Below are 22,934 nucleotides of genomic sequence, written 5' to 3' on the forward strand. Positions count from 1 at the left end.
CAGTGCTAGTGCAGCGCAGTGGCAGTGCGAACATCATCATGTCAATCATATCAGTGTGCTAGCATGCTTGCTGCTGATCAGTCAAGCTAAACTAAAGGTTTTTGTAATCTGTTGGAGCAGAAATACATGTAGAACGCACAATGTACCTTATCTCCGGAGAGCTAATAACTGTTTCGATCTTTTATACTGAAGTGCTTCAGACTATGATTAATTGTATCTTTCCGCTTGTGTTCTGTACATACAATGGGTAATGTAACTAATGTTTCAAAATAATTATTATTATAGTTCAAATAAACTACAGATCTGTATCTACCGGTATACCCCTGCGGTCCTCTAACGTTACTGGTTACGGTCATTGCTCTACCCTTTGCACTTATAAGTTAGGAAGCAATACAGCAGTACTTACGAAGTAACGGTACATTGATCAGTTATATGAGTGCAAATATACAAATCCTGTATCCAGCAACTTCTTTAACATTATTCTGCCATATTATAGAGATGTAGAGGGTGAAATGAGCATTGCACCGGATTAAACCAGATTCTCCTGGCTGTTATTGATGGTCTTTTCCAACCGTTGTCTGGAGAATTCGCTGCTGCTGGGCTTTGTATATTGAATGCCACCTGTTTGTTCTGTACATTATCATTCCTGAAATGCATTTCGTGGTTGTCGGCACCATTTCACGTGCACTTACCTACCAGTGCATCGTCACTTCGAGTAATATTTAAAATGTGCACGTACATTATACAATGCACTTATGCGTAATTCTATAATTTTTGGCCTCGTATAGTTATTTTAACCCAGCTGCAATGACGCTTGATATACATTTCTTCGTCCAGTGCCGTTGCCTGCTGAAAAAAGTAAGAAACACCTTCAAAATAGCATGTTGCTATGTCAGTTGCTATGTAGTTGCTATGGAAACGGGGTATGTTAAGATAATTGCTTATTTTGACTTCCCTGCAAGCTTCCCAAACTGACAACAATCAAAAATGATCTTCTATTAGGTCTCTCCACATGCTAAAAGAACAAAATCGCGGTACACCCAAAGTGGGAACGAAAATCATGAATTCATGCACTTGGCTCACAGTCTATTACTTCTCGTGGCTTCGACGCAATTTACACCTTTGTAGACCGACTTACGAAATGCGTACATCTTGTTCCAACAAACTCGAAGATTGATGCTAAGGGCAGTGCTCAACTGTACATTCAAAACGTGTTTCGTCTGCACGGGCTGAGCTCGACCATTGTTTCCGATCGCGATCCACGATTCACTGCAGCTTTTTTCAAAGAAGTATTCTCTCAGCTAGGAACTAAATTGGCATTCAGCCCTGCTAACCACCCTCAAACGGATGGTTTGACAGAGAGAGTTACCCGGCAAGCGGGAGATGTTCTAAGAGCATTTGTGAACTTGAGACAGGACAATTGGGATTCGCTTCTACCACTCTGCGAGTTTGCAATAAATAGTTCACAACAGTCATCTGTAGCTAATACACCGTTCTATCTAAACTATGGGTTTGACCCTAAATCCCCGCCCGAATTCATTCTTACGGGAGGGGAAAGGAGTGATTCGGTCGATTGGCTTCACGAGCAGGAAGCCGCACTAAGGATAGCTCGAGATGCAATGCTCGACGCCCAGGCAAGGCAAGCTCTATACGCAGACCAGACGAGAACGCCCAGTGATTTGAAGGTTGGTGATAGCCTTCTTGTCTACAGAGACTTTCTACTGACCCCGGAAGCTCGTGGCCAGCCCTCTCGGAAGTTGCAATCCAAGTCGTTTGGTCCGTATCATATCCAGGCTAAGATTGGAGCGAATGCTTTTCGCTTGGACCTACCCCGTGAACTTCGCTGCCATCCCGTGTTTAATGTCACTGCTCTTAAACGCTACGAAGAGAACACGATTCCTGGAAGGCACCAACCCCCGCCTTCGCCCTTCACAGATCTAGATGGACACACACGCTATGTTGTCGAAGCCGTTTTGAATCACCGACACCGCAGTGGTGAGCAACACTTCCTGGTGCATTGGAAGGGTTACCCCAGCAGCAAAGCTACGTGGGAGCCCGCTGGCAACCTATGTGATGAGTCTGGTCGGAATATTAAACCGCTGCAGAACTATCTAGCCTCACAACGACAGCAGCCTTGATCTAACTGGGCTGAGCCATATGCATCTCTTACTGAGATAGTTAATAATATGTTATAGACTGATATGGTTTTGCGTCATCTCCTTGTGAGAGTGATGAAGTTGAGTTGGATTACACTTCAATGTGGTTATGCATGTGCATGAGTGATTATTTAATATTCCCCTTTCCACAATTGCATCTCCTAACTGGATTGTGTTATCTAATAGAACCTTGGCTTCCTATGGGGCCGGGAGAGTGTAATAGTTTTACCTTGACACTTCTTGCTTGTCTTATGGTAACACCTTGTGTTCCTACTATTCTCACTCCTGCGGTTCTCGCCTTTCTTTTGCTTTATAACCTCTGGTTTGAACATCATTCGGGGAGTTCTCCAATCAATCAAGTCTATACTGTTACAGCGCCCCTACCCCTTCGGCAAAAATATTGATATGGGGAGTTGGACACCCTTGTAAGTGGTTAAAAGAGCTGGTTTGAGGCGTCCATGATGATGGGCAAGGACATGTGAACAATTTCTTGACAGTCCGTTATTCTGTTCCTTTTCGTGTGCTTTGAAAAATGCATGCACATTCCCAATCACTGCTGCAGCATGCAAATGCTTGAATGACGGCCAGTGCACCAAAGATGGCACCTGCATCTGCCGGAAACGTTTCCATGGAGATCAGTGTCAGCACAGTAAGTATATGCCGTATGAAGTAAACCCCTGTTTTGTTCATGTTTCTGGAATACTGTAAAATGCCTAATGTTCGCGACGGATTAATGTTCGCTATTTTCGCCAAAATATTAACCATCGTGAAATCAAGCTTCAACAGTGGGTGTATATAGGTGTCCCCTGTGCTTCGCGACCTTTTGCCATCGCAAACTTGTTGGTTCTAAGAAATCGAGAAAATTTAGTGACGCGAATATTGGGCGATTTACAGTAGCTGAAAGCTCGGCTGCTGTTCATTATTTTTTTTTATTTATTTTTTTTTACCAAGTACACAACCTACTCGTCAGAAGGGGAGAAGACAACAGAGTATACAATGACAAAACAGCAGGGAGAGTAGGGGCTGCAAAGCAAGCCTGTGCTGGTGAGGCAAGCCCACAACACCGACCTATGGTCTCGGCGTTAACGTGAGCTTGCGCACCATAGCCTATAAAGAGGGGGGTGATTTAGTGCGATAAAGACAAGAGAAGGTGAGGTAGAATGGATGAGGAGAAAGAAAGAGAGAGAGAGGGGGGGTGGAGAAAGAGAGAGAGAGAGAGAGAGAGAGAGAGAGAGAGAGAGAGAGAGAGAGAGCGAGAGAGAGAGAGAGAGAGAGAGAGAGAGAGAGAGAGTGAGAGTGAGTGAGAGAGAGAGAGGGGGGGGGGGGTGGGGGTGGAGAGAGAACAAGAAGAGAGAAAAATAGATTCAAAGGCAGTTCAGATGCAGTGAACATCATGCAATACTTGGGGGGGGGGGGGGGCTTCAGGATGGAAATAGTTCTGAACTGTTAGAGGGAGTCTGTGGCCCAAAGCCACTGGCTTCGGCGAAGATGGTAGTGGACGTTCGCTTTGAAGGATTGTAGGCCCTTAGGAGATGGTGGTTTGGTGAAGAGGGAGGATGGCAGCGCATTCCAGGTGTTGATGATGTTGTATGGAAAGGCGCGTCTTAGGTAGTTAGGAGCGCCTGGAGGGAGAACATTTTCCAGTTGGAAGGGGTGTGAAGCAGACTGTTGGCATTGTCTCCGGGTTACAGGTGCGGCATGGTGGACGACGAGAGGGGGGACCATGGATCTCAGCAGAGGAGGACCTGGTTGGCCCAGCAGCTTGTAGACGAAAGTCAGTGCCGCCACTGTCCGTCGGGCCTCTAGGCTCTGTAGCAAGATGTTGGGTCCCAGGATGTGGAGGGCACGCCTCTGCACTCTGTTAAGGTGTTCAAGGTTAGTGGGAGCAGCTCCCATCCAGACAAGGGGAGCGTACTCGAGCAGGGGCCGGACGAAGCCGTGATACACGGCCAGCATGCCACGGCAGTCCAGAACACGAGCAGCTCTACGTAGGAGGCCAAGACGTGAGTTTGCCCTGGCAGCAACTGACCGGAGATGGGCGGAAAAGGATAGCTTGGAGTCAACCATAACTCCGAGGAGCTTGAGGTGTGGCTGTTGTGGGATGACCTCCCCTCCAAAGTTTATTGCGGGGACAGGCCAAGGCTGCTGTCGATGGCAGGAGATTCGTAGGAGCTGCGACTTGGATGGTTCAAACTTAACATGCCACTTTGTTCCCCATGCATGTAACGCATTAACGGAAGCTTGAAGACTGTCAGCTTGGTGTATGGCATCATCGCGTGTATTGACGCAGGCATACAGCGTGATGATTTGGCTGTGAGCTGCGCTTGGTGGGTCTCTACATTTGTGGCATTCTCCGTCCTCACTACGTACACGCCAGTGTCCGAGTTCAAAAGGCCCACTGGCACCACACAACAGGACAGCTAGCTCCATGGACCTGCAGGCGGGGAAGATCATTGGACATGCATTCGTAGTGCGTTTGTACGTGCGGCTGTTCATAGTCCCATAGGCCTGTCCATGTGGCTCTGCAACAAGATACATAGCCACGGCAGGTGCACTTGCAGCATTACGATGCAATGCGAGGTCGATTATGAAGATATGATAGTTAATTCTTGTAGGCAGCATATTCTTGTACACGACCACACTATAACCGATATGTACTGTAACAGTTTAGGGCAAGGAACAAAGCAAATAGCGCCTGACGTAGGTGTTTTGTTCGGAAGTTTGAGGAAAGTTGAGAGCGGAAAAGTCTGCAGAAAAAATTGACTGCCATCACCAGAACTACAGTAAAACCTGGTTTAAGCGACCACTCCGCGGTGCAAGCAAAAGCGGTCGTTAAAGCCAGGTGGTCTTTAGAACCAGGTCCCACAGTGTCTGTGTAGAACTGTCAGTGCATGGAAAAATGGTCCGTGTTAAGAGCAGGTGGTCGCTAAACCCAAAGGTCGCTTACACCAGGTTCTACAGTATAGCTGTGATGGTCCGATGATATTTGGGATCATTTTAGTAAACAAATTCTGAAATGGACTGCGGTATCCCTACTGAGCAAGTGTACGTCTTGGTAGGCTGTGGTCCAGTTGTGTTCTACTTCATCTGACCGTGTCTTGCATGTGTACTGTGTTATGTTAAGCTTTCAAGACAAAGTGCCTGGGTACAGATAAGGCAATGTACACCTGGATTGCTCTCGCCGGCTTGCCGTGTCATCCACACCTCGACGGTGACAGCTGTCAGAAGAAAACGAACTTGACGCATGCCCGCCAGATGTGCAAGAGAAGAGGATACGACGTGGTAGACTATAATGCCTTCACCAGTCAGATGCTTGGCGTGAGAGACTGCATGGAAGAATTGCTCAACAAGATGATGGCAAGCAATTTCAACAACCCTATCACAATATGGACATCTTTCTTGAGGGATGGCAAGCATGTCATTTACAAGGAGGGCAAGAACAACTTAAGAGAAGAGTTACATGATAGTAGTGGAGCAAGCCATCTTGATTTCGAGATGATGGCGAGCGGTGACAGCAACCCTATCTCCCTATCGTCAGGGCAAGAACAAGTTAAGAACAAGTTGAGAGAAGAGTTACATGATAGTAGTGGAGCAAGCCATCTTGATGTCAAGATGATGGCGAGCGGTGACAGCAACTCTATCTCAATATCGGCATCGCTCGAGGAGGATGACCAAAATATCATGTACCAGCAGGGCAAGAACGAGTTAAGAGAAGAGTTACTTGATAGTAATGGAGCAAGCCATCATGATGTCATCTGCGAAGGTAGGCTGTTGCATTGTCCACCCAGCCCCATGCCTGCAAATATTGGCCGACACCTGAACCTGTCTCAGAATAGGGGTGAAATGGTAGCATTGACCTTTCCGTTAGACCGGGTTTTATTGAGCATGACTAGATTGTGGGCACCCGTTATTTAGATTTATTTCATAACTTTTGTCAAAAAGGCAGAAGAGACCAGAGAGAATCGGTTAAATAATTGTTGTAACGCTTCGTTTCATGCACAAAGTGGAGCTAAGGCAGTCCTTTGTTGGATCGCTCCATCCTGGTGGTGTTGAGTACTCTAGGCCATCTGGGAATGCTCGCTGTTGTCATTGCGTTTATTATGCATACAGTCGTCCCTCTCTAATCTGGCACCTTTTGCAATGGAATTTTCTGCTGGATAAACAAGGGTGCTGGATTATCAAATTCTGCCCTCCAACCCGGCCCACATGTTATGATACATGTTTGTGTCGCATGTCAAAACATAGGGATTTTCTGTGTCAAACCAAGTACTTTGTGGAATCATGGAATGCATGTCTATAACATACACTTGGGAATATCTTATGCACTAGCATAGGATATTTATTCCCAAATGTATGTTACATGTGTTGTGTATGTTACAATGGTCCCTGACAGTATGCGATGTACAACTGCTGGATTAGAAAATCAAATTATGTACAGTTTGAGTGGTTTGTTGCAGAAAATCGCTGCTGGAGGCGGAATTCAAGTGCCGGATTAAAGGGTAGAAAAAGAACTGAAAAAAATCGTTTTGCCAGAAAGTGTGCTGGTTTGCAAGGGTGCTGGATAAACAAGTGCCGGAATAGAGAGGGACGACTGTATGCCCTATTGCCTACTGTATGTGCCCTTGTTTTGCAGCCAAGTGGCTTCACGCCAACTCCTCAGTATACACCACAGCAACGCCAGCGCTGAGGCCCAACGTCACTGAGCAATTCGCAGAGGAGGCATGTGAGCAGTACGGACTTCACCTCATAACCGGGGCCTGGCTGCAAGCACATGGCTATGTATTAAGAGAGAGCTTCCTAGATAGATTGGCTATTCGGCAAGCACCTTATCACGTCAAACCAATCGTGGTGAACGGCAACTCCCTTTACAGAACCGTAACGTTTAGCGAGGGAAAACAGAGGTTTGTGAACACCACAAGCAATCACCGAGCCCAAATCCTCTGTGTCAGTAAGTGAGATGTCTTGAACTTTTAAAAGCAAAACGATAAAATTATAGCATATGCCTAACAAACTCGGCAACCTGCACCACTGTGACTGTTTAAGGAACTTTTCACCGTACCTGTGGCTTACCATGAGGTCAGAAATGACGTACTGCACGAATTACGCTCCCACAGGAACCACCCCGAGTTGCACACTCTGGTTTATGTAATATTGTCGTTAGTGTTTGGCACAAAACGCATAACTTGTACACCTTGGGTCCTCTCTTTTAATTTTTTAATCGTTGCCTTTCCATCCGAGTCTGACCTATTAGTATTATTATTATTTAAATTTTGAAATGGGCAATCTCCACAGGCGAATTGTATCATATTTTATCAATGAAAAATATCAATTGTGCACTCATAACCATGTATAGAAAAGCAACATTAAACGCAATGCACCTACAAACATAACGCTTGCGAAGCACGTTATTTAGACATTCAGTCTGATCGTGAGTGTATCTCCGTTTAAAGTAGTTAAATAACCGACGAGGACGGGCAAGCGTTATGTTTGCAGGTGCATTGTGTTTAAAGGGGAAGTTAAGGCAAAAATTAAAATTTCACCAGTTGTAGTCTTCGGGGTGCTGAGTCGAATGGTCGTGGTCCGAGGAAGCTGAGACGCTCCCTTCCTACTTGAATCCCAATCGAACTCGCGTACTTCCACTGAAACTGGGTGACTGCGCCATACTAGATGGGGATTTGTATGCAAAATGTCACTAAAAGCGCCATTTCGTTCTTATAAAAGCACGGATGACCGCGATTGGCCCATATGTTGTAGTCTTTTGGACGCTGAGTCGACTGGTTTTGGTCCGAAAAGGCTGCGATGCGGCGTTCCTCCTTTATTCCCAATCGAACATGGATGAAGAAGCGGTCACGTGCTCCTGCGTACACCAGTCACCTGGTCACCGTGCCTGCAGGGTACAACTTACTAGCCTGTTTGACCTTTTTTGGGTGCAGTCCAGTCACTCGAGTTGAACTCGAGTTGAACCTTGGTGTGAAAGTTGTCACCTGCTGGCGTGGTGACCAGGTGATTTGGGCACCCAGGACCACGTTACCGCTTCTTCAACCATGTTCGATTGTGAGTAAAGGAGGAACGCTGCATCGCATCCTTTTCGGACCAAAACCAGTCGACTCAGCGTCCAAAAGACTACAACATATGGGCCAATCGCGGTCATCCGTGCTTTTATAAGAACGAAATGGCGCTTTTAGTGACATTTTGCATACAAATCCCCATCTAGTAGGGCGCAGTCACCCAGTTTCGGTGGAAGTGCGCGAGTTCGATTGGAATTCAAGTAGGAAGGGAGTGTCTCAGCTTCCTCGGACCACGACCATTCGACTCAGCACTCCGAAGACTACAACTGGTGAAATTTTGATTTTTGCCTTAACTTCCCCTTTAATGTTGCTTTCCTATACATGGTTATGAGTGCACAATTGATATTTTTCATTGCTATTTTACGACTGTTGTCTCCTCGTCGGTTATTTAAATGCATCATATTTGTTTATGAATGGCTGTTACGAGTAGATCTACTAACGGTTACATGTGTTTTTGTCCTAGTACTATTTCGAGTGCTGGCTTCAGTGCTTCAACAGTGTTCACGCCCCAGTTTGCTTGCAAGCGAAAGTTGCCTGGTAACTTTGTGTAGTCTAATTTCTCTATCTCCACTGCTCATTGCGTAACCAAACCGTGTATTTTCTCTGTTTCACGCCATGTTGCGTGTATGCGGTGGCTGCTGCAGTGTGCAAGTGTTTGAACCAGGGTCAGTGTGACGACAAAGGCAAATGCATCTGCCCGAAGGGATTCACCGGAGACAATTGCCAGAAGGGTAAGTAGAAGCAGGCGTCCATAGCCCCAAGAGTTTGCAACTCTGTACATGGGGTCCGCGCGGCGGAATTCCAACATTACGTACAAGTTCGTTGCGCTTGTACTACTCCCTGGTGCCAAACAGAAAATCCAAGCACCACGGAATGCAGAGTTTTGTCCTCTGTGCCTCAGTGGCATGACGTTATGTTGGAATTTTGCCGCGCAGTGGGCCTGCAGCAGCCAGACAACCAGTTGCACACCCTTGGGGTTGTGGACTCTTGGTAGAAGTGAATTTCCTTACCGATCTGAACACTTCTTCTTCTTCTTTTTACATGTACGCTTCACATTCACATCAAGTTCTCTCGCATGTTTGTCACTATTGTAATAATGCATGGTTAGTACTCTTGGTTGCCATATTAAAGTTGCTGTCTCCGAAATGCTTGTTTGAATTTGTTTACTTCAAGTGTTTCCTTTACATTGCATGCAATTCTCAAAGTATACCTTTCGTGGGAACATGGCCTCCCCTGACTGTGTGTAGGCTTTGGAGTTGTTCCGGTTGGCCCTGATTATGCAGTCCTTGTTCTAGTTTCTATTTTGAGTGAAAGTCGACAGAAGAAGTATACCGGTTCACCAAGCTCTTGCTAGGAATAAGAACACAGAACACATGTGCATCAGCAAACCTGCTATTTTTGTGTGGTCGAAATGCTCATCCGTCCGCAATGTGTTACATTTCCCTGGTCAATTGTCCAGTCTCTTGCCTCTTGGAGATGCATGGGAGCCTTGACCCTCGAGGGGTGGGGTATTCCTATAGATGTGGAAAACTCGGCCTGCAGCCGAGTGGCACGCAAACTGTGCATGTTTTTCCTCTTATACTAGTAAAAATTAAAAGAATTTGATAACTGCAATCAGTAATACAAGCTGGATGGACATTTGTGTACACTTTGTTCATGTAATGTAAAACTGTGGAGACAATGTGCAATAAAACGATGAAAATGTGAAGAAATTGTGTAGAGAAAAAAACGAAAGGGACTCAAACAAGTTTTCGTACAACACTCATCAGGAATCTTCGTTGGACTAAAGGACACTGAAAACTACATTGAACTATTATAGAAAATGTAAGTTAGAGAAATAACACTAAGAACAACAGCAGTGAATTTTACAAACACAACAAAGACCGAAGCGAGGGCGACCTAGAAAACAACCGTTACCTACACAACTTGCGGATCCTGGCTCACAGACTGTGCTTGCTCCGCCGTCGCTGGTGGCTGTGGTGGAGGAGGGTGGTCGTGGAGGCTCATTGGGCCGGCTTGTGTCGCCGCCTTTGCTACTGCCGTCGGTGGTTCCTTCACTGGTGCACCCGGCTGCTTTGGCTGGGGTGGTGCCGCTTGCGGTCCCGGTCCCACTGCCTCCTCCTGATCCTCCGCCGTCGGCTCTTGCTGCGGTGGAGCTTGCCAGTGACAGACCGCGAGCAACACCGGCAGTGGCGTTACCACTACAATTGCCAACCCAAAAAGACCCACCTTGTGTATCAGCAGCTCCCACACCATCACCAACAATGCAATCTACAGCAACCACAACTAATCCACCATCCAAGCCCACTATTGAAAGACCAAGACGATCAACAGCCAACTACAACAGAAGCTACGCACTCAACGGACAAGGGCGTAAGGAGGGACGTGACAGCAGGGTGACGGCCGAGTCACGTTTAATGGACCAAGTCAGGCGGGATAACAGAGAGAGCGCAGAGAAAGCGGATGATGGGACGGACGGTGAAGGGAGCAGAGAGTCGGAGAGCGACGATTGTAGTGATCGTGAGAGTGCCGGTGAGAATGTTAGTGTTGTTCGTGGTAGCAAGTCTTCAATGTACAATCATCTGTTGGCTAGTCTTGATTGTTGCAATTCGTATTCCGACTCTTCTTTCACTGTATTGTTCCGTGGTCGTCATGGTTATAGACTACAGTTAAGGTGGCTCACGCCTATTTCAAAAAAATTAACGATTGCTCTGAAAATTTGGCGGGCGGTTGCTCTTAGGTAGTGTATGCAAATGGCGAGTTAAAAAAACGGGGTCTCAATGCTAACTTTTGAGATATAGGCGATGACAATTTCACTAAATTGTCAAATTTGTACGGGATTTGTGATGTATAGCGGACGGGTATTTCATCAAGAACCTGATTTACAATCTTCCTCAATTTTTGGTTATTGAATGGACTTACTGTGTACATGCCAATGAGAAAATAAAAAATATATGCTTCAATGCTCAATTTCGCCATATAGGCGCAGAATGCCTTTTTGATAAATTTGCTTTGCTACATGTACATGCACACCTACATATCCCATGTACATGTCCATATACATCTACTCTTCTCTACTAGCCCACCCAACCCTGCAATACACATTGACACAAGTGTACACACACATACACACACACACGCATACATGCAAACACACACACACACACACACCTGTCCTGTCGAGCCACTACCACTAGGGTCACGTGGGCCCTGGAGGGGCAGTAGAGAGAGAGAGAGAAAGAGCACGCCACCCGGTGGCGCTCCGGACACACACACACGCACACACACACACACACACACACACACACACACACACACACACACACACACACACACACACACACACACACACACACACCTTTGGACCTTTGGAAAGCCCATCGCGATTACCATAAAGAAATGGTGAGATACTACAGTAGTACCCTCTACTGACACAATGCAACCACGTTGTCCAGTACATGTTCGAATCAAAAATACGTTCGTACATTCGTGACCATTTCAATTTATATGCAAGGGCAACCTCCACAATCCACTGGCTTCAGAGTCGATTGATCATTATAGAACGGCCATTCTTGACAAAATAGTCAGACAAATTTTGTGAAGTATGGCGTTCTACTGTGGAAGGGACTCGCCAAGTCACTTGAACCAATTCAACGAAAATACAAAATACTAAGGTTTTACACATTCACGTACCCGTCTGTGCCGTCCCCCATTCCTTCCAAGACATCCACATAGGCTCCAACGCTTTTATTCTACTCTTTTTCTGAAGCCGACCATGGGCATGGGCAGTGCCTGCTGGAAGGGACATCCCAACACTTCTCTGACAGGTGACAATTTCCACACGTAAAAAATGCACCTAAAAAAAAGTAGCCAAGTGAAGGAGTGAAAAAAAGAAGAAAAAAGCTCACACCCTAGACTCGAGTACGAGAGTTTCGTACTCAGGCCATATCCTCGAGCTGGACCCTTCGAAACTGGAGTGCGCTACAAACTCGCTACGCCAACTCCGCATGCACTTTTCTCGAACGTAGGATGCGCGAGAACCTGCGCAGAAGACGAGTTTAGAAATAGGCGCGAGCCACCTTAAAAGTTTTTAGAAGCCATCTGTCAGCGTCTGTATAAGCCTAATTTGTGTGTACAGAAAGATAGTATAATTGGGTTGAAATTGTTCAAGTAAAGTGTCATGTTTGGTGCGGCCAAGCTTGGCCGTTAATGTTCTAGGTGTAATGTACTGCTGTTATTTGTTGTCACTTTGTCCTTCATTCTTTCTTTCTCTTCTTTTTTTCGTATTTCAGTTGCAAGTTGTTGGTACACACATTCGTTATTGCTCTCGCTTTCATTGTTAAAATTCACTCTTGTAAATTTCACTGCTGTTGTTCTTAGTGTTATTTCTCTAACTTAGATTTTCTATAATAGTTCAATTTTGTTTTCAGTGTCCTTTAGTACAACGAAGATTCCTGATGAGTGTTGTATGAACACTTGTTTGAATCCCTTTCCTTTTTTTTTCTCTACACAATTTCTTCACATTTTCATCGTTTTATTGCACATTGTCTCCACAGTTTTACATTACATGAATAAAGTGTACACAAATGTTGATCCAGCCTTGTATTACTGATTGCGGTTATCAAATTGTTGTCTCCTCGCCGTTTGTTCAAAATAAATAATAATAAATTATTTTTCCCTCTGTCTACTTGTCTGTCATTCTTGTGTCTGGCTAATCTCTGGCTGTTCTCCCTCTTTCTTGTGATATGCGATGCAGTTGTGTGCACACATCCCTGGGTGAAAAAGAACAAAGTATGCGAATGTAAACCCAGACTAGATGCACCTAAGTGCACAGTAGGTAAGGGCTGAAGAAAGCTGCTGTAATATTATGTGCCAGCGTGTCAAAGAATGTATGACCCATGGGAACATACATGCCGTTATATTGTATTTGAAGCCAAAGATACACTTCCGAGTTTGTATGCCGGATTGCCCAACGTACTGTGACCGTAAAAGTGGCTGGAATTTTGTTCTATCCACGTGCAATACATGATACAGTCATGTGGGCATCGGTTGGATATACGTGGGAGTGTTGTAATCTGGCTGTTCATGTAGCTATGTACTGGTGGGTACAGTGTCATGATGATCAAGATACATGTAACAATGTCTCGAGAATCCCATATGCTATGTTGTTCTGCCACTATTCGTTTGTTTTTGGAAAATATGTGCATCCAATCACTGCTGCAGCATGCAATTGCCTGAATAATGGTCAGTGTACTGAAGACGGCACCTGCGTCTGTCCGACCGGATTCCACGGAGACCAATGTCAGGACAGTAAGTGTCTCTGTTTGGTTTTGATTAGCTATATTTTTCTTCACCAGAAGCACAGGCAAAATCTGCCTTCTCACTGGGCGTGTTGCCACAGTTGCAAAATGATGAAGATAGTGATAATGATAAGAAAAAGAGAAAGAGGAAAATGCAATCATGAACAAAGCCCAAAGAGAAGACGGAAACAAATCAATGAGGGTATCTGCAATGTGAAGTGAGTATGTAACACCACACCTGCACACATTCACTTAAAAAACACACACACACATACACACACACACGCACGCACACACACACACACACGCACACACACACACACACACACACACACACACACACACACACACAAATACACACCGGCACATGCACAATTACTCTACCCGAGCAGAGCAGTAGTGCTGGACTACAAGTATTGCTTTTCAGAAAACTCACAGTCAAAGCCGTTTTCTTTTTTTTTTTAAGAACAATGGCTTTGGCACCTCTCTGTAGATGCTTGTAGCAAAAGGTTCCTTCCTAAGGGCATGCAGACTCCATTGTAGGCACTTCATATTTCACACAGTTAGTATCATAGAGTTATGCTAAAATGATGTGACGTTATTGGACTCATTTACCTACTTACCTACTGTTTACAGAAAAATGGGATTAACTGATTCCAGTGCATTTGTCTCCACAGCATTTGATCATAGTGGTCCGGAATTCCAGAAAGAGAATTGAAATGTACTCACCGTAGTGTCGTGTATTACCGCCGAGCGTATTCCTGTGGAAGCCGATTTCAGGGCTAGGCTTCTATTCAGTATTCACATCAAGCTTCTATTCAAACCAGGTATTTATATGTGCGTCAACACTAAAACCAGGCTTGTGTACCAAAAGTGTATTCTGAAATACACAAATGTCGGTTCAGCTAATTTTTTTGATTGCGGTTATCAAATTATTGTCTCCTCGCCGTTTGCTTCTATATGAGATAGGCTTTAATACAAGGCACTACGGTATATCATAATTAGTACAAGCCTTCATCCTGTTGGTAAAAGCGCATAAATGAGATTGTGTGGGTGTGACTTTCACAGGCCCCAAATATAGAGAAGGATTCGTTACGCACTAGCAAAATTATGGGATTAACAGCTTGTCCTTATAGTGCTTCAACCTTGAAAATTTGAACACAAGACGGACAGAAAGGGTTTTTGGCCACCGTAATATTTTTCTCCTGTACCTGAGTATGTTGTACATGTCTGTGTGCTGTTCTGTGTTCAGATTTCAGGACAAAGTGCCTGGGTACGGACAAGGTGATGTACACCTGGACGGCTCTCGCCGGCTTGCCATGTTATTCAGGCAGCTGCCCGAAGATAACCAGTTGGACGAAAGCCAGAGACGCATGCAGTGATAGGGGATATCAGCTGGTCGACTTTAAAACCTTCACCTTGCTCGGCTCAAAGCTTGGTGTGCGTGGCTGCGTAGAGTCATTGCTCCACGAGATGATGGTGAACAGTAACAGCAGCCCGATCACGATATGGACATCATCCGAGTACAATCGTCGGCGTATTATTTACAAGCAGGACAAGAACAAATCGAGTGGTGCAATATTTAGTGTTCATGGGTTCGGCCGTCACAATGTCATCTGCGAAGGTAAACAATTGCTTGTTTTAAAGCGATATCATTGGACGGGCAAATGGTGAGAATGCTGAGTAGCACACAGTGCATGGACAGGATATTATGTCCAATGATAATGACGGGACAGGAAAGTATGAAACAAAGAGACAACAAGAGTGCAGCCACCTGGGTTTCTCACATCAATGGCACACCTACCGTTATAGCCAGGGTCAGACCCACACATGCGTAACCAATTGATTTCACCTGCGAAGAAGCATTTCATGCGTATGCTTGTGTCATAACCCGGTGTTATACTACTCCCTTGGTAGAACCGCTGAATGGTTTGCAAATGTGACACGGTGCTGCTCTATGAAGTCTGGCGAGCCCCAGGCCTATGAACATTGAACTACTCACTAGCTCTGGGCACTTCCGTATCCAAGAGATCGGGTGTCATCAAGCACGATATTAAATTCACAATAGCAAGAATTTCAGTTGTCTGAGGATTGCTTTAGGGGGCGTTCGTTTTTGATCTACAGGTTTGGGTAGAAACTACTTCTTTCGGTAGAGTTTTTCGTTTTTTGAAAAGAAATTCTACTCAAAAGGGTAGATTCTACTTTTTTCTACCGGCTCTACCGGGATGAAGTTGGTTGAATCCGGTAGAAGTTGGTAGAGCTACGGGATTTCCAGCAAGATCAAGGATTTGTACACAACTCCATACAAAAAGGAAATATTTCACGTACACATCGTGTAAACTTCTAAATCCGGTAGAACAGCGTTCGTACACTTGCCTCTATCATCTACCTCTATGGCCACTCATTTTTATTTCTATGCTTCTCGTCACCCACGCGCATACGATTTAGGAGTCTTGAAGAAAAAAAGAAAAAAACTGTGCTGCACTGACTGTGCATATGGGGACCAGCACACACATTCACATGTACATGATGTGGCGTGGCCTGTGCGACACATGATGCGAGGTCGGCATTTGTTGTGCGCAATCTAGCTGCACATGCACAGATTGTGATAGAAGCGCCTACCACATACTAGTTGCTAACTATGGATGCTATTTTGCATGGTGTATTGGTGGATTTTAGTGTGAACAAAGGTCTAATAAACTTTTTTTATTCTTCGGTCATTTTGTATTTTTCCACCTCTCGCAAACATTTTTTGATTTTCAGGTGACGAGAAAACTAGAAATAAAAACGTGTGGCCTATCGGTAAAGTGACTCTACTCTACTAGGTAGCTAAAAACGAACACAGCTTTGGCCTTGCTATTTGCACGAAACGCAGCGTTAAAGCAATAATGATGCCGCTTGTCTTAGTTCTCTTCCGCCTATTTTTGTTTCTACCCACAACTGTATATGCCCTTGTGTTGCAGCTCAATGGCTCCATGCCAACGATTCTGTATATGCCGCAGCAACTCCAGCACTCGGACCCAGCGTGACTGAGCAGTGCGCAGAGGACGCATGTCAGCAGTACGGACTTCGCCTCATAACCAAAGACTGGTTACAAGAACATGGCCATGTGTTAAGAGAACGCTGGCTAGAGAGATTGGCTTTAGATAAGTCCGACGGATTAGGTTACCACGTCGCGCCAATCCTGGTCAATGGTCAGTCCCTTTACAGAACAGTAAAATTTAGCAGACAACATGTGACGTTTAAGAACGAAACAAGCCATGAGGATGCAAAGATTCTCTGTGTCAGTAAGTGAGAGAATAATAAGTGACTGTCTTCTGCAATGGCTGTCCATGCACAAGCTGTGTTTGGTCCCTGTTTGTGCCGCTAACGTGATGAATATAGTTGTGCGTTTGTGTAAATGTGTCCCGTCGCTACGTGCACTGTATGAACAGGGCTTATGCCAACAATGTGCCCACTTGCAATGTGCAAACATGTCGTCTCCCAGCATTTCTTGCACCCACGGTGAATCACAACATTGAGAACACTCCCAGAACTGAGATTAAGGCTGTGTTTCTTCGGTGTCTTCCCAGGGATACTCCGAAGTCATTACAGCATGTTTTGATTCTAAGGTTTTGTTTGGCGCAATATCAGTTTGTGGCAGAGACGGGGGAGAATTTACTCCCTGGATTCCAATTGCGAGGAATCAAAATGCATGACAAGCTGAAGTTCGACATGCCATCAGGGTTGAGAGAATTTACAGACAACTTTTTGTTGTTGTCAAGAAACAGGGGGAATTCCCATGACTGTCACCACGTGAGGAGGCGAAAGTTTACTACTTGACGTGAAATCCCCGGCGAGGGCTGTAACCCTACTATTTGCCGACGGAGCTGAGAACTTTCCTATGCAAATAGACTTTTCGATTGCTCAATTCCATTCAGGGAAAGCCGAGTTCCGAACATTTGAGCATCTGCAGTATGCACTGCACAGTAATACGGATGTATCTATCGTACAGCAAGAGCTCAGAAACCGTGTTGGAAGTGTTATGGTGTCATGCATCCCGTTCTATGGTACCGTGCCTTGCTGTCATGCTTCCGTTCTATGGTACTGTGCCTTGCTGTCATGCTTCCGTTCTATGGTACTGTGCTTTGCTGTCATGCATCCCGGTCTATGGTACCGTGCCTTGCTGTCATGCATCCCGGTCTATGGTACCGTGCCTTGCTGTCATGCATCCCGTTCTATGGTATCGTGCCTTGCTGTCATGCATCCCGGTCTATGGTGCTGTGCCTTGCTGTCATGCTTCCGTTCTATGGTACTGTGCCTTGCTGTCATGCATCCCGGTCTATGGTACCGTACCTTGCTGTCATGCACCCCGTTCTATAGTACCGTGCCTTGCTGTCATGCATCCCGGTCTATGATACCGTGGGTGTAAAAGCCCAAGAACAACTCGTCTTGTTCCTTCAATCCAGGTTTTTTTTTTAGATAAGCTACTATCCCCATTCTAGTGTTATAGCAGGGCTGCCACTTGCTCCGATTTTTTGGAAATCGTCCGATTTTTGATCCCCTGTCGGACAAACCGACCGATTTTATTTTGAGCACTTTTTAGTCCAGTTGGCCATTTGGCTCTTCCAGGTCGCGTTTGTCCAGTCATTGTACATGTACATGTACATGTAGCTGTAAAATGCTAATGTGTTGACCGTTAAAAATGTGTTCTGGGACCCCAACAGCAAGCCATTTTCCTAAATATTTTCACCCGGGGGACCCCCCAGACCCCCGTCAGATTTTTCTCCCTCCAAGTGTGGCAGCCCTGTTATAGACTGCATAAGAGTAATCCAATATTGACTTTTATTATCTTTTTCTGCACAGAGTCCTGTGGGAGCGGTGTTCTTGCACCGAACATGAGTTGTGCATGTAACCGCACTATGTCCTACGGTGAAGAATGTGAAAAGGGTAAGACAGCAAGCCATTAGGTTCGTGTGCATGTGTGTGTATATGTGTGTATGTGTCTGTATGTGCGCATATGAATATCTGAATGTGCGTGTATGTGCGTGCTTGTGTGTGTATGTGTGTGTAGGTGCGTGTATGTGTGTGTAAGCGATTACAGGGGGCAAAGCCACCTGTCCGGTTGGTCCTGCTTTCACCGGACCACTTTTCGGGCCGATGTTTCCTTTTCTCTTTCTAGAGAGCTGATGGGAGTTCAGCGATCGATTGGGCGCAGTACCATGTGCATTATGTACACAGCACCGACTAGGGAGACCTGCATGTACTGTGCCTTATATGTAGGGCTTTCAGGGACAGACTGGCGGCACAGAGTTTTTTTTTGCTTCATGTTGATCGAGAGTCGGAGATGGCTGCGAAAACCTTGAAGGCATCTGTTCCTGAGATTTCTTATATTCCCATAGCCAGCAATGTTTTTAGTTTCCAAAACAATTGTGCGAGGAAACGAAGCCTGTAATGTGCGCTTCTAAGCCCTAACGGTTCACAATCTTGGCTTTCCTGGATTATGATAAGGGTGCAGGTTCAGTGCTTTGCCACACGACTGTCTATTCTTCCGGCCACAAACTCCACATTAGAGAGGTTATTCCGTGCATTTCGCCACCTGAAGACGTCACAAGGCCGTCTCCATCATCTAATGGTTTTGCAGTATCATCAAGACGGACGAGAAAAAAGTACTTTCTCCAAGTTTAGGTCATATCATCATAACTGCAAGTTTTAAAAGGTAAAATGTCCAACTGAGACCAGTCCAAAAGTGGTCGCTACCGCCCTGCATTAGGTTTTTGTTGTTTTTATCAGAACACACACCTTCCAGAGAAAGGGATGAACACTAACAAGAAGCCGTCCCTACATCCCCTGTGTCTTGTTTGTGTTCTTGAGCTGTGAAATGTGATTGGCTACTTATACTAATGTTCCAGAAGGTTCTAGAATTTTGTCGGCAACCGGTTTTCGTAGATAGCTTGTTGGTTAAGGACCTAGAACATGGTTGGAGGTTGTCGAACTTTTGTTCCCTTCCTTTCTTCTTTATTGTTGCTTCTTTACTCTCTTTGCTTTCCAAGTGTGTATATAATATTTCTTCTGTGAGCATTATTTGTAAAACTAGAAAGTGAGTGCTTTGACTTGAGTTTGTGCGTGATTGCCTCCGGGGGCCACTTACTACACCGTGACCTCCTGTGCATTATTTCTGCATCACTCACTCCATGCATGTGCTTTTTTCCCTGCCTGTTGCAGCATGCAAGTGCTTGAACCAAGGTGAGTGTGATGACAAAGGTGAATGCAGCTGCCCTAGGGGATTCACCGGCCACCATTGCCAACTCGGTAAGTAGAAGTGAATTCGTTTTACTCATTTCATATGGCTGGCGTGGGATTTTTAGAGCGTACATCCATGTAAAAGTGGGCTCCCCTTTACCTTACGTGTACGAGTAGGCTTCGCGGTAGTTTTAACAGGGGTGACAGAGAACTAGGACATGCATACTGGTCTTTTGGAGTGCTCGCTTGAAATAGGAGTGTTGGGGTGAAACGAATATTCTAAATCGTACCGAATATTCTGTAAACGAATTGAATAAGTATCGCCGAAGTAGCACCAACCCTTTCTTCAAATTGGATACCGGATATTCTATAGTTTGTTTGTTCTCACATCACTGAAGAATATGTAGACAGTTCTGTCTGGTTCAGCCTTGTGAGCCATAGTCCCCTTTCCCAGCATGCCAACCACCGCATTCTACTGCCATGTACTCGAGGTTACTCAAAATTTCAGAAATTTTCGGTTCTCAATATTTTCGGCATGAGGGCAACAGGCTAGGTTAGGTGGACAGAAATTTTCGGTACAGAGAAGCAGTTCCCTATTGGATTATGTGTGTTAGTGTTTGTTTGGTGTCTTGAAATTTTACGTATGAAACAGACGCACCGAAAGTTCCGAAAATAAAAGTACACAGAAAATTTGTGAAATTACAGCACCCTAATAGAGAAGTTCGGCAATACGTAAAGTTGAGCAACTTTACGTTAGTGGTACATATTTAGGACTCTCTAGCCAGGTCGACCCGGTCATACACTGCCGCGTTCCAAGCTGCCAAGGGCAGGTACGTGATTCGAAAACTCCATCAGGCGGAACACAGGTCCGCATGCAGTGGGACTCTCCATTCATCGACTAATTATGTTGCGCGGAACCTCTCTAATGTTGTAAGCTATAACCTCACACGGACCAAGTCAATGACTGGAATATTAGGCTGCGTTTACATGAAAATGCACGGCCAGTTTTCCATTTTCGGTCCCGCATTTCTTCTTTAGTTTTCGTGCGTTTACATGATCAAAGCTGATCCGAGGTGGTCTCCGTTTGTATCGTTTTCGCGCGTCTACACGGGAGCAAAGGATCCGCAAACGTTCGTCATGTGCCAAGTGTTGTCGTGGAAGCACCAACAACACTCGTCACATGACGAAAATTGTAAAAACATTTTTTGGGATTGCCGGATCCGTGTAAACGGCCGAAAACGAAACAAACGTGACGGAAAACGAGGCCAGCATACCGTTTCGACTGTTTACGCACTCAAATTTCTCCTTCAGAACATTTCCGTTTTCAAATTCTTCCACCTTGGCCAGCGTTTTGGTTTTCTTCCATTTTGGTCTACAACTTTTACGTTTTGCTCTTCGAACCGTGTAAATGAACCACGCATCCGAAAGGATTTTGTTGCGTTTTCACCCCCAGCTTTGTCGTGTAAACGCAGCCTTACTTGCACATGCAAAATGTCCAAAACCAAAACACTATGTATTCAGATCTGAATCGAATGCTTCGAATTGTTATCCAAAGGAACAATTCCAGAATATTCAGAATTCGTTTCACTCCTAAATGACACAACAAAAAAAGCACGAACAGTTCTCCGGCCACACTCCAAAATAGCAATTTGTGCTACTCCTGAACTGTGAACTGTTCGTGCTGTCGTCTGCAAGTGCTCTGGTTTGGTCTGGTCTTGTCAAATGAAAAACCTATTACCACCCTCTGTCTTAAGTTGGTCATGTCACGTTGTGCTTCTGTCGTCATTTTGTTTGTTAGCAAAGTTTCAATTGTCTGAGTGTGCCGCAGAGCAGTGATGATAATTGACGCTATCTACTGATAGCACTGATTTGTAAACTGCTGCTTGTCATTCCTGCTTTAAGAGTGCTTACCTTCCAGCAGCATATCTATCTTTTGGAAGAAGGCCATTATGATCGAAACCCAGATTTATCCAAGTTTCCCTGGTCCAGCCTCTTTTACTTTATAATTGTCTTTAGTCTGCCTGACTCCGTTTCCGGCTGATTCACTCTCTCGTGTTCTTCCTCTTCGGTGTGTGCTATGTGATGGATGCAGTTGTGTGCGAGGAACCCTGGGTGAAAAAGAGCAAAGTGTGTGAATGTCAACCGGGACTAGATGGACCCAACTGCACAGAAGGTAAGGGCTAAAGAAAGCTACTGTAATATGCCTGCGTGTCAAATAATGTATGACCCATGGGTTCATGCATGCTGGAATGTTGTATTCGGAGTCGAGAAGAAGAAAAAAACTTCCGTGTCCTCATGCCAGTTCCTCCAACCAATTCTACCTCTTTATTCTATTCATGTGGAATAAATAATGCATATTTATGGGGAGTTGGTCACTCTCATGAGTTGAGCTATTTTGTTGTCAAGAGTTCATTTTACGTCTCCATGTTATCATGTTCAAGGACATGTCAAGAACCCGCTTTTCTGTTCCTCTCTTTCTGCTTTTTTGGAAAATGCGTGAATATTCCCAATCACTGCTGCAGCATGTAATTGCTTGAATGACGGTCAGTGCACTGACGATGGCAGTTGCAATTGCCGGAACGGTTTCCATGGAGACAAGTGTCAGTATAGTGAGTATTATGCTGTATGAAGTGAATTCCAGTTTGCTGGCATATTTCTGTGAAATGTGGGAATACCTGTACACATTAAAGAGACGTTGTTTTTTTTATCTACAGGTTTGGGTAGAAACTATTTCTTTCGGTAGAGGCGTTCGTTTCTTCTACTCAAAAGGGTGGGTTCTACTTTCCTCTGCCGGCTCTACAAGGAAAAAGTTGGTTGAAGCCGGTAGAAGTTGGTAGAGCTACGTTTGCTGTGCATATTTCTGTGAAATGTGGGAATACCTGTACACATATTAAACGGGGCGTTCTTTTCTTGATCTACAAGTTTGGGTAGAAACTATTTCTTTCGGTAGAGGCGTTCGTTTCTTCTACTCAAAACTTCAAGTCAAAAGTGTGGATTCTACTTTCCTCTACCGGCTCTACCAGGAAAAGGTTGGTGGAAACCGGTAGAAGTTGGTAGAGCTACGGGATTTCCGGCAAGATCAAGGATTTGTACACAACTCCATACAGAATAGAAACATTTCACGTACATATCGTGTAAACTAATAAATCCGGTAGAATAGCGTTTGTCCACTTACCTCTACCTTCTTC

The 22,934-nt window shown here is 45.1% G+C and overlaps 1 protein-coding gene across 1 annotated transcript in view; it reads left to right on the forward strand.

Annotated features, from left to right (window-relative positions):
* The window catches only part of LOC135821763 (uncharacterized), a 52,595-nt gene that overhangs the window by 29,212 nt on the left and 449 nt on the right, over nucleotides 1-22,934 (forward strand). The window contains exons 16-27 of the mRNA XM_065334761.1: nucleotides 2,719-2,805; nucleotides 5,281-5,919; nucleotides 6,790-7,104; nucleotides 8,869-8,955; nucleotides 12,981-13,061; nucleotides 13,448-13,534; nucleotides 14,777-15,148; nucleotides 16,488-16,811; nucleotides 18,370-18,453; nucleotides 19,729-19,815; nucleotides 21,839-21,919; nucleotides 22,269-22,346. Coding sequence (XP_065190833.1) covers nucleotides 2,719-2,805; nucleotides 5,281-5,919; nucleotides 6,790-7,104; nucleotides 8,869-8,955; nucleotides 12,981-13,061; nucleotides 13,448-13,534; nucleotides 14,777-15,148; nucleotides 16,488-16,811; nucleotides 18,370-18,453; nucleotides 19,729-19,815; nucleotides 21,839-21,919; nucleotides 22,269-22,346 — 2,322 coding nt within the window. The remainder of the gene's footprint in view (nucleotides 1-2,718; nucleotides 2,806-5,280; nucleotides 5,920-6,789; nucleotides 7,105-8,868; nucleotides 8,956-12,980; nucleotides 13,062-13,447; nucleotides 13,535-14,776; nucleotides 15,149-16,487; nucleotides 16,812-18,369; nucleotides 18,454-19,728; nucleotides 19,816-21,838; nucleotides 21,920-22,268; nucleotides 22,347-22,934) is intronic.

The sequence above is a fragment of the Sycon ciliatum genome, chromosome 7 (assembly GCF_964019385.1).
Source record: "Sycon ciliatum chromosome 7, ocSycCili1.1, whole genome shotgun sequence".
In the NCBI taxonomy this organism is placed as follows: domain Eukaryota; kingdom Metazoa; phylum Porifera; class Calcarea; order Leucosolenida; family Sycettidae; genus Sycon; species Sycon ciliatum.